The sequence below is a fragment of the Schistocerca gregaria genome, chromosome 5 (assembly GCF_023897955.1).
Source record: "Schistocerca gregaria isolate iqSchGreg1 chromosome 5, iqSchGreg1.2, whole genome shotgun sequence".
NCBI classification, from domain to species: Eukaryota; Metazoa; Arthropoda; class Insecta; order Orthoptera; family Acrididae; genus Schistocerca; species Schistocerca gregaria.
Window position 1 is genome coordinate 500,417,144 of NC_064924.1, and position 12,283 is coordinate 500,429,426.

Sequence of the window (12,283 nt, forward strand, 5' to 3'; positions counted from 1 at the left end):
AACGAGAAAGTGTTGGTAGATAGACACGATAAAAAACACACAAACACACACACACATTTCAAGCTTTCGCAACCCAAGGCTGCTTAATCAGGAAAGAGGTCTGGAAAGGTCTGCCTGTGTCTGTATATGTGTGGATGTGTGTGTGTGTGTGTGTGTGTGTGTGTGTGTGTGTGTGTGTGTGTGTGTGTGTGCGCGCGTGCGCGCACGAGTGTATACCTGTACTTTTTTCCCCCAAGGTAAGTCTTTCCGCTCCCGGGATTGGAATGACTCCTTACCCTCTCCCTTAAAACCCACAACCTTTCGTCTTTCCCTCTCCTTCCCTCTTTCCTGATGAAGCAACCTTGGTTTGTGAAAGCTTGAAATTTGTGTGTGTGTGTGTGTGTGTGTGTGTGTGTGTGTGTGTGTGTGTGTGTACTTTTTATTGTGTCTATCTTTCATCGCTTTCTTGTTTGGCAAGTCACAGCATAAAATATTTGTTTTATTTACATTGATGTGTGAAGTATATTTATAGTAAATGTGTATGATCAGTATCACCAAACAAGCTATATCAAATTTATTTACCACTGATTATTTCTTTCTGGTATGTGTTGAAACACAAAAATGAAAGCTATTCAATTCTTGACAAAATTTATTTGAAAAGCTGTCACATATGTTTTCAGTAAACAATAAAATAAAGTGTGTGTGTGTTAGCACTGATCTAGAACAGATAAATTTCATATACCAGTATCGTATACTGTACTCACAAATGTCATGTGTTAGGTACAAAAGAAAAGGCAAAGTTTGGAGAGAGTCCATTTATAGCACTGCACCAAATGGACACTACTCCTCTCACTGTATTATTGTAGTGTAGAGTATGACCTTTATGTTGGACTATGCTTTGTACAAACTGTAGTTCAGAAATGTTAAGTTGTATTGCTGTGAGATTCATCACAATATTAATTTTTAGTGGGTGCTAAATTTCTCTGTCTTAATTCAATTTATAGCATTTATCCACAATTCACAACATTACTGAATTTTTGTATTTGTGTTTAATATATGTATGAGTAATCATTGTTTTCTTTCCATACTGTTGCAGACATCAGACAGACATTTACTGTTTTATAAACTTGGTGTGGTTGCTGAGCAGAAAGGTCTTTATGAGCAGATTGACTCACCTCATCCCAATTTGAAACGAGATAGTGCTGAACTTTTTATAAAAGAGGTTGTTCCACCTCTTCTTTTGTCTCTTGTAAGTACAATTGAGAAGCTTCTCTTTCCATGCTTAATTCTGATTTTTCACAACAGTAATGCTTTTTGTAACTAGTTTTAATTAACCATTATGCTCACCACATTTTAATTTGAACATTTGTCAGGGAAATCTCTATAATGTTAGTGTTCCATTTATATACATAAACACATGCAACTAATTTTACTGTGGTGTGACACAACAACAATAAAAGTTTTTGTTTCATAACTTCATTGCATTGTGCAATAGATAACAAGATTTGAGAATTAGAAAACATAGGTATGATATGTGTGACTTGGTGGCTCAGGGGGTAATAGGTAGACTAAAAATCCAAAGTGCTGGGTTTAATCTTTATATCACCATATAAAAATTTGTTGTGTTCAAGGCAACTTTTGGATTGATGACAGCATATTTAGTTACATAGTTGTGATCAACATGAAATGATTGTCAGATATGATTTGCCTGTAATTATCCAGCAGTTTAAAAATGGCTTCATTGTCTGAATCTTTTGTAGAATAGTAGACTAGTCTCCCTCCTTATTCTTTCATGGCTGTATACTTAACCTTGGAAATTCTGCTGCAAGATCCCTCCAGAGGACTCCCAACCCCTTTCGGAGTGGGTATATGGCAAACAAAGAGCCCCAAGCCATTCCAGTACTTTTTCCTTTCCTCTGCTGCAGTTTTACTCTCTGACAATATGTTTTCTACATCTACATGGATACTCTGAAAATCACATTTAAGTGCCTAGCAGAGGTTTCGTCGAACCACCTTCACAATAATTTTCTATTATTCCAATCTCGTACAGCGCACGGAAAAAATGAACACCTATATCTTTTGGTGTGAGCTCTGATTTCCCTTATTTTATTATGGTAGTTGTTTTTCCCTCTGTAGGTCAGCATCAACAAAATATTTTCGCATTTGCAGGATAAAGTTAGTTATTGAATACCTTGTGAGAAGATTCCACGGCAATGAAAACACCAAAAAAGCCTTTGTTTTAATGATGTCCACCCCAAATCGTGTATCATTCGAGTGACATTCTCTCACCTGTTTCGCAGTAATACAAAACATAATATCCTCCTTTGAACTTTATTCATGTACTGTGTCAAGTCTATCCAGTAAGGATCCCACACCGCACAGCAGTATTCTAAAAGAGGGCAGACAAGCATAGTGTAGGCAATCTCTTTAGTAGATCTGTTACATTTTCTAAGAGTCTTGCAATAAAAATCAGTCTTCGGTTAACCTTTCCAACAATATTTTCTATGTGTCCCTTCCAATTGAAGTTGTTTGTAGTTGTAATTCCTAGGTATTTAGTTGAATTTACGGCCCTTAGATTTGACAGACTCATCATGTAACCAAAGTTTAACGGATTTCTTGCAGCACTCATGTGGATGACGTCACACTTTTAGTTGTTCAGGGTCAATTGCCAATTTTTGCACCATACAACATAGTTCTCTTAGGACTTGCATTGTGGTTTTTCTCACTTTGTTCCATTTATTTACACCACACAGTGTGGTTAACTTCTGTTTGATCCTCACATCTGGGGCTGAGCTCTGTTTTCGCAAAATTATTTTACAGAATATATGGGAGGTCACCCTGTGCCCACCCTGGATCCAGTCCATGTGTGGGGTCATCAGGTGTCCATACGGTGGTAGTCCCCCTGACCATGCAGGAGTCATGCTATTGATGACTGAGCTGTCACCTTCCCACTCATGGTAAGGAACATGTGCCTGTCCACTTGGGGGCCCCAGGCACTGGCGTCATGTCATGTCATGTGGCCTTTGCTCTGGCTTGGTGGCACATGTGAAGTGAATCTGTGCTCTGAGTATTATGGCGGGTATTTGACATCATGAAACAATCAAAGTTATCAGGCGATGGCAATGAAGCTCTGGCATTCGCTTCAGACAGGGGATATAATTCAGTGCAAATCATTATGACCCTAAGTAATTTCCCTCTTTGTCCCCCCACCCCATTTAGGAAAAAGAAAAGAAGAAAGAGAGAGAGAGAGAGAGAGAGAGAGAGAGAGAGAGAGAGAGCGCTAAGGGACTTTCCTCTCTACCAAACCAAGGTTTTTTTGTGTATAGAAAACAAATTTGGTTATCTCTCTGCAATTGGCCAGTTCCATAATAATTTAGATGGCAGATCCTACCCAGATGGGACGTTACTCTCTTGTAAACAAATTGGTGATTTAGCTCTTACGTTGTATCCCCTAACACTGCAGATGGATGAAGAACTATGCAAAGTCTTCAAGACGCAAGGCATCCACGTCATATTATTTCGTGTATATTGAGACCCACCAGTGAACAAGGCCGATACCTGCACTTTTTTCCTCACTTTTGAGGTAGACTTGCTTCAAGAGGAGGTCAAAATCATTGTTTTTTGCTGCAGTGTGAAGCTAAATTTCCCACCCTCCTCTATCCCCAAAGAGTGCCACCCTAACAAAGGAATGCAAAATTCAGGTATTCTCACTTTTAAGCTCAGAAAAATACTTGTTTGTGTCCAGTCTGTAATATCAGATTTTTGGTGCTACTGTGACCATATCATCGGCAATGCCTGTTGTTTTTGCTCCCTCGAAGTTGAGCTCTGGGAGAGTTGATAGGCCCCCCCCCCCCCCCGCCTCTATAGTGTTTCCTGCGCCACCATCTTCGGGAACCATTACCCACACCTGGCAAGAGAAGAAACATCCTCCGCTGGCATCTACTGGTGACAGGACCCCCCTTGCCCCCCTTCAGGATGGCTCTCATCAGAAATCTACATACCACTGACCCAACACGGGCCAGTGGCTGAAGGAGCCGACTGTGGGTCCCAGTGTTACCTACTCTTTGTCCATTCCTACACCAACAATGGATAAGCAGGCCCTCATACGATCCTTGACTGCCAAAAGCTGTGAAAGAGAAAAAGAAGAAATTTCTCAAGGAGGCTTCTCTGCCAACACCTGAGATGTCAGATCCCCACATGTTGTCATATTTTGAACTGATATCTGTTGATGTTCGTTCCACCACCACTGCTGACATTCACATCTAAGCAGAACACCTTCCATGTGATAATTCAATGGACCTGCAATGGATGTTATTGTCATCTGAGAGGACTACAACAATTAATGAGCCAGTCAATTACTTGCCTTGAGATGACTGTCTTAATCAAACAAGTGTCACCTTGCCCCCAGCCCCCTTTCTCACTTTTTTTCTATTTGAGTATGCCATTATGCACCACCCCTCATGGGGAAGTACCACTTTACCTGGTTGGGCTTTCTAATTAATCAGCTTAATCCTTGATCTCTCTCTTCTCAATGATGGTACTTCTACGCACTTTATTTCCACCCCTGGCAACTTTTTGGATATCAGCCTTATGATCTCTTCCCCCCTGTCAGATGGCTTCACCACAGTGGACACTGCATGACAATCTTTATGACAGTGACCACTTTCTGGTGATCCTTGTCACTGCCTAATGGACCACTTACCACACTGGGCTCTTCAGAGAGCCAACAGGCAGTGATATTATACCTTCATCACCAACTTTGTGCCCCATCCTTCAGATAACATAAGAGAGGTTGCAGGAGATGTCTCTGACATGATACCGTGCTGCTGGAAATTTTATCCAACTTTCTATGGACTCAATCGTCCACCAGCCAGTACCAATTGGACTGAAGATACTTGGACAGTTATTCAGTATCACTGAAGGACATGCATTGTTTCAAGCAACGTCAGTTGTAGACTAACCTCATCACTTTGAAGTGGCTCCACACTAAGGCTTGCTCTTCAATTAAATGCAGTAAGAAGGGATTATGGGAGTGTTACATCTCATCCTTGGGAATCCTAGGTGTGGGCCAAGCTCCGTAATCTATTGAGTCACTTAATATCAACAACTGTCAATGGTCTCCTCATTCATGACAGTATATCTATCAATGTGTCGGTTCTTGCTGAACACCTCATGACACACTTTGCAGTAGCATTGGCATTCTTTTCTTATCCAGCCGCCTTTTGAATGTTCAAGACATGCTGAATTATGTAATAAATCTTTCACTAACTAGGAACTGCTTCAGGCTCTTCATAATCAGATGATCCAACATTGGAATGATACTCAGACTCCATCTACTTAAGGTCTTTAACTGTGTTTGGCAGGAAGGTGTTTTCCTTTCACACTTCCCAGGTAGTATCATTGTTCCTCTCCTTAAACCAGTCAAATACTCAACATCCATTGACAGCTACTGACCAGTTAGCCTCAGCAGTGTGCTCAGAAAACTGCTTCACAGGATGGTAGCCGGACAGTTATGCAACCAACCATCTGGTTATGTTGGAAATAGCATCTGACAGGCTTTTTCTAGATGCCAACATTCCACTGCAGCCTTTTTAGAACTACATAAGGCGTACAGCACTGCTTGATGCCATCATATTTTACTTACACACCATGACTGGAGCAGTAAAGGGCACTTAAGGCTCCTTACCATTTCTTATTTGTCAGTTTTTGTCTCATTTGTTGTTTCATGGTAGAGATTGTACATCTGTAAGTTCACTATGTGTCCAGGAGAACAGCATCATGCAGGGCTCTGTGCTGAGAGTCACACTCTTCAGTGTGTCCATTTATAGGCTAGTGACCTCTGTCACCCATCTGCTGTATGTGGACTACTTTTGTATTTTGTATAGCTCTCAATCTTGGCTGAACGGAAGCTCCAAGGAGTCATCTGAAGGATCTCCCTTTCACATGGCTTCCATTTCTCACCTGCAAAATCACGAGTCATTCATTTCTGCTGATGTAGCATGGTCCATATTGATCCAGCACTCTACTTGGGTACCCAGCACTTGGAGATTATTACACCATACGAAATTTTGGAGTTTTGGGCCTCTGCTTTGATAAAAAGCTGACATGGCAACCCCATATTTGTCCGTAATGCTAGCTTAATGTGAAAGCTTAATACTCTGTGCTTACTTTCTGAAGCAGGGATCTTACCCCTTTAGTTCCAACATTACCGACTCTTGCTCCCTTATACGATCACCGTCTGAAAATAAGTTATCGTCCAACTTGTCAAATTATTTTTAATGTAAGGGGCATCAATCTCCTGACACTCACCTGCAGGTGGGATTACAAGTTGGAATGCAGCTCATGGCCTTCTACCGGGACCTACGTGTAACCTCCTCAGAAAGTGCTCCATACATAGCTTCATAGTTTGGTCAGATTTCTAGCAGACATCATTGACTCTGTTGCAAGATGATGATAAGTGATTTTAATATGGAAATAACAGAACAGAAACTAAAGAAAGATTCTCCAGTGGCAAATTTTGGCAGAAATAACAGAGGCCATATGTTGTTTAAATTTGCTAAGAACAAAATGTTTGTCCTTAATACATTCTTCCAAAAGAAAACATACAGGACATAGATGTGGTAAGCACCAAGTAGATCATATTTTACAATTAAAAAATACTACAGTATGTGTGTAAAACAGATACAAAACTATAAAGAAATTATCTAAGAAAATGAGGTGTATCAAATTAAACTAAGCAACATGTTCAGCACATTAGAAAATGAAAGCTGCACACACACACACACACACAGGCTAAAGGGAACAATGGTTTAACAAAAGTGTTTATCTGAACTACAGAAGCTGGATAGGTACAAAGAGATCAAAAGTAAATAATCTCAAATGTAGTGAAGTAATTATTAGTTTCAAGCAAACGCTAATAGAAATACTGTACAATATGCTGAAATAAACAAATCTATTTGGAAATTTTTGAGAGGATGTGAAAGGATGAATGCAGATGTGATAAGAGAAACAATTGAAAACAATAAGAGGATGAAAAAGACAAAACAAAACTTATATTCCCTAGACACATTTAATCAGTTACTGCTTCACAGCTTGTGATACACTTCCCACCAACACCAGCTTTTCTGAATTGTGCAGGTGGGAACTTTCCCTGCAATACATCCTACGTTCCTGTAACCCTCCTGGCCTCAACCTTCGTTAGTCACTGTCCTCACCCATCCAGCCCCCTCCCTGTTCCCATTCCAGCACTACACAGTCGTCATTTCACCCGCCCAGTCTTTTAATTTATTTTTATTATTATTATTTCTATTTGTCTCCTTTCCGCTACTTACCCCCTCCGCACCTTCCCTCCTACCTTCCGTCTAAACTGCAACACTTCACTGTCCGCTACTCCCCCTCTCCGCCCCAGCCTCTTTCTTCCCACACCCAGTCGCCACTCCCATCATGCACTGGTGATGCTGCTTGCAGTGTAGTTTCAGCTCTCTGAGACTGCGGATGTGTGTGCGGTGTGTGCAAGTTGCACTTGTGTGTGTGTGTGTGTGTGTGTGTGTGTGTGTGTGTGTGTGCGTGTGTGTATTTGTGTCTACTGCTGACAGAGGCCATAATGGCCGATAGCTATGATTGTGTGAATCTTTTTATTGTGCCTATCGCAGCTCAGCATCTCTGCTATATGGTGAGTAGCAACTTTCCTTCTCTCATATTGTTTAATGAGTTAAGGTAGTTTTGGACCAGGTAGTAGGGGGGATGGAAGTACTTAGTTCATTACTGATTCCACAATACCATGCAATTTCACCGGGACACTAACACTATTGTAGTGTGTTGCATCATTTTTATTCAGTTACAGTGTAATAGTTGTGTAATTTTGCTCGAGTAGAAAAAATTTGAATGTAAATACTAAAAACTAGCCACATTCTGCAAATGAATAAGATAATTATTTAACTAAAATAAACTAGATGACTTAAATCATGCAGATATTTGTATCACTTTTTAAATACTTATTCAGTTATGTGTATTATTATTGTGTGGAACCTGTATAAATAATTTTTATGTTTTGTCCCCCCTCTCCATACGTCTCCTTGTGTTCCTTCCTCCGTTGAGGACATATGACATACAGGCATGGCAGCACGCTGACCAACCAAGTATAACGGTTCTATAATTTGAACTCTGTGATAATATTGTGTGGTTGGTTGCAGGACAAGGAGGTACTTGTAGATGGCCGCATAACAAGTTTAGTATGTATTCGAGATGAGTTAATGTTGGCAACCTCATTGGGACATGTATTGAGATATAAATGGGATGGGAGTCAGAACCGTGATTACTGTTTAGATTTAAAAAGAGTGCCATTTTGCATAGACCAGCAAGTATCTAAAGGTGAGATACTTTTTGTAAATAGTTAATTCCCAGGTCTTAAATGAAAAGTGCCTTATTGATGTTTGTGATTACAGCTGTGCCCATCTTAGAAGTGAATGTCCATGTCATTGAGATAGAGTATTCTCCATTGGTTGGTGGTTTTGCAGTTGTTCTTAGTGATGGAAGGGCAGCTTTCCTTACAGCTCCATCTTTGAAATTTGACCCGAATGTAAGTTATTTCCAAAATCTTGTTTTGATTGTTATATGAATCTTCAGCTTCATCTCACTATTATTGTATATTGCTCTGATTTGATTTATTTACTTTACATAATCTTTGTTTTGCATGCCATCACTTATGCATAAATAGAATGACTACTGTTTCTCTCTCTCTCTCTCTCTCTCTCTCTCTCTCTCTCTCTCTCTCTCTCTCTCTCTTTCTCTCTCTCTCCAGGTAAGAGTGGGTATTAGAATTATGCTTTTTTCTAAAAAAATCTTGAAATGTTTGAATTGCAGTTATTGTTTTTTAATATTTTTGTTATAATTTATTATGAGTTTTGTTTTGTTACATTGCCAATTATTTAAGCATCCCCTGGGACTCTCAGAGGAAGAGCTGGTAAGCAGACAGCCAATATGTAAATTCAGTATTGTATTGTAACTTGTCTCAAATATAGGTTAGGTGACCTTACTTTAGTACATAATAGAGCTCTGCAAGACATAAAACTACAAAAATATTTTGACACTGAATCTCAAGCTTTTGCTCTAACATGGTTTATTCTTCGGGAGCTATGGAGGAAAAAGCAATGGGAACAGTGGAATGAGATGAAGGTGGTTTGATTTTCAAACTGTCAAGAGCCACTTCTTGAGAGAAATATCAAGAAATTCAAGGATCAAAGTGCAACTTATTTTTAACAATGGAAAATGACGAGGGGGATAGAAATAACACCTAACAAAATGGAGCAAATCATGTGTGAGGTTGGAAAGTACCTTATGTGAAGAAAGTGGGTTACTGATATTTCAGATAAAAATAAAATGTGAGAAATTAGATTTGCTTGAAGTTATTGGGGGTTTGCTAAAGCGCCACATTTACTTCGATTTCATCACACGGCTTTTGTAAGAAGAGTTTGATTAGTGTAGTGGTTAAGGTATTACAATCAGCCACTGACTGCTTATTCAGTTTTGTAGTGCATAAATGCTCTTTCAAAATGTTTGCTTTGAGTTGCAGCCACCACTGAGAGATATGTTGAGGTGACAAATCCTAATATCCTTTTGGACCTCTTTTTGCCTGGGGTAGTGCAGCAGCTCCATGTGGCATGGACTCTACAAGTCGTTGGAAGTGCTCTGCAGAAATATTGAGCCACACTGCCTCTGTAGGTGTCCATAATTTTCAGTCCGGAACCTCGTGACCGCTACGGTCGCAGGTTCGAATCCTGCCTCGGACATGGACGTGTGTGATGTACTTAGGTTAGTTAGGTTTAAGTAGTTCTAAGTCTAGGGGACTGATGACTTCAGATGTTAAGTCCCATAGTGCTTAGAGCCATTTGAACCATTTTTTTTGTCCATAATTGTGAACATGTTGGCATTACAGGATTTAACTGACGTTTCGGTTATAAATGTTTAGTGGGTGGCCAAATCAATCACTCAAATTGTCCAGAACGTTCTTCAAATAAATCTTGGACGGTTGTGTCCTGGTTACATGGTGCATTCTAATTCATAAGAAGTCCATCGTTGTTTGGGAACATGAAGTCCATGAACGGCTGGCTGCATATGGTCTCAAAGTAGCTGAACATAACCGCCCTCACCATAACAGGTCTACCACCAGCTCGCACAATGCCTTGTTGAAAAGTTGGGTTCATGGCTTCAAGGGGTCTTCACCACACGTGAACCCTACCAGCAGCCCCTACCAGTTGAAATCAGGACTCATCTGATCAGTCTACGGTTTTTCAGTCGTCTAAGATTCAACCAATATTGTCACAAGGCCAGGAGAGGCATTGCAGGCGATGTCATGCTGTTAGATAGGCACTCGTGTCAGTTGTCTGCTGTCATAGTCCATTAACATTAAATTTCGCCGCACTGCCCTAACAGGTATGTTTGTCACATGTCCCACTGTGATTTCTGTGGTTTTTCACAGTTTTGCTTATCTGTATGCATTCACAACTCTACACAAACTCTGGAAACTCCAGGAAGGATTTGTGACAGTCTTATTGTTGAGCTTATCTGCGACTCAGCATCTCCACTGTATGGTGAATATTGTCTACACAAACACTGCTGCTCTTTGTTGTTAAGTGAAGCAGTTTTCCACTGCGTTGTCCATGGTGAGATGTAATGTCTGACATTTTATATTATAGGCACATTTTTGTCGTTATGGCTCTCAGAATATTGAATTCTTTAATGATTTCCAAAATGGAATGTCCAATGTGCCTAACTCCAACTACAGTTCTGTGTTCAATGTCTAACAATCCCCCTCATGCAATTAATGTGTACAGCGGTATGCCCAACCTGTATCTTACGTGGTGTGGTATAGAGTACTATATTAGTACTATATTCCATAAATTGTGTTTGCTCTTGTTATAACAATTGCCTACACAATTTCTGGCAAATAACAACATGATATTCTAAAGTTTCCTCTTATCCAATCCAGTTAACTCATGATAAACAGACCTGAACTTATAAGGAGGGAACTGATTCCCGTAAGCAGCATTAGGAAGGTAGTGAAATATTTCTTCTTAGCAAGTGCAACAAGAAACAAATTACAGAATAGTGCAACCAGTCTCAACTTTTCATTTCTGGGGATAAAAATGTGGAGTATCAATGTATAAAATTCAAGAGTATTTTGCAATTTGTCTTAGATGTGTGTGCCAAGCACTCTCGTGTGATATGGGAAAGACCTGTCCCTGTTCAGTGACTGTGTTACGAAGTTGTTACAGAATCAAAAATAGTTTTTTTAATAGATTTAAACCAAATTAAGTCAAATGAATATAAGGAAAGCAGTGTAAGAAGTCTTCAATGAACTTGAAGTAACATTTTTGCTACAGTTTTGGTGAAAAATCCTAAGAAGTTTTGGTGTAAGTGTTATTTTCATAAGCAGATAAAAGCTGTATGTGCATATTTCATTGATCGTATTGGCATTGAACTGGAATATAATTCAGAGAAGACCAGAATACTGAACTCAGTCTTCCAGAATTGTTTGATAGTTAAAGATATTATTGTACTACCATTCTTCCTTTAATCATCACATAATTGACAAAGTGAAAGTTATTGAGGTAACTGAGTCTGGACCAGAAAATTAACTAAAAATTACGTGACAGAAGAAGGGTTGCTGGATCTAATGAGCTACCTGTATGATTTTACATTGACTATGCAAAAAAACTCAGCTTCCCATTCCCTGGTTGTTGCACAAGCAGAACACCAATGCTTGAATTCCATGAAACCATTGTGGCACTCGGCAAACAACCCTGTTGCGTCCCTTTCCAATGTCAATACTTGCAGTGGAAATGCAGGTACTGACAGTGGTGCCTCCTTATTGTCAGTCCACTATGTCATTACTGACTGTCCCAATCGAGCATACAAAGGGACATCGGATGGATCAGTAACTAGATCTGGAGATATAAGATTGTATTGCTTGTATTTATTTTCGCCATATGATAAATAAAAATAAATGAATAGTACACTGTCCTTAGCCAGGCACTCAGGTCAAAATTAATCAAGTAGAGATCTATCTAAAAATTCATGGTTCCATGGTGGCTCAAAACCAGTGAACCACGAGGTGCATATCCTTGCCTGTTTCTGCTATCTTGCCTGTGCACTGTCACTTCTCCGACACCCAGGGGCCTCTGAAACATCATTCAAACTAGATACTAACTGTAGCTGTTCCAACATAAAATCATCCTACAGTTAATTTGAGAAATTTTTACTCTGACAATGTGAATATTTATATAATAGAGCGAAACATTCCACG

The 12,283-nt window shown here is 39.7% G+C and overlaps 1 protein-coding gene across 1 annotated transcript in view; it reads left to right on the forward strand.

The window, feature by feature from the left end:
* Positions 1–12,283, forward strand: part of LOC126272137 (guanine nucleotide exchange factor subunit Rich) — a 274,952-nt gene that overhangs the window by 45,409 nt on the left and 217,260 nt on the right. Inside the window, exons 3-5 of the mRNA XM_049974745.1 lie at positions 1,076–1,228; positions 8,172–8,349; positions 8,424–8,557. Coding sequence (XP_049830702.1) covers positions 1,076–1,228; positions 8,172–8,349; positions 8,424–8,557 — 465 coding nt within the window. The remainder of the gene's footprint in view (positions 1–1,075; positions 1,229–8,171; positions 8,350–8,423; positions 8,558–12,283) is intronic.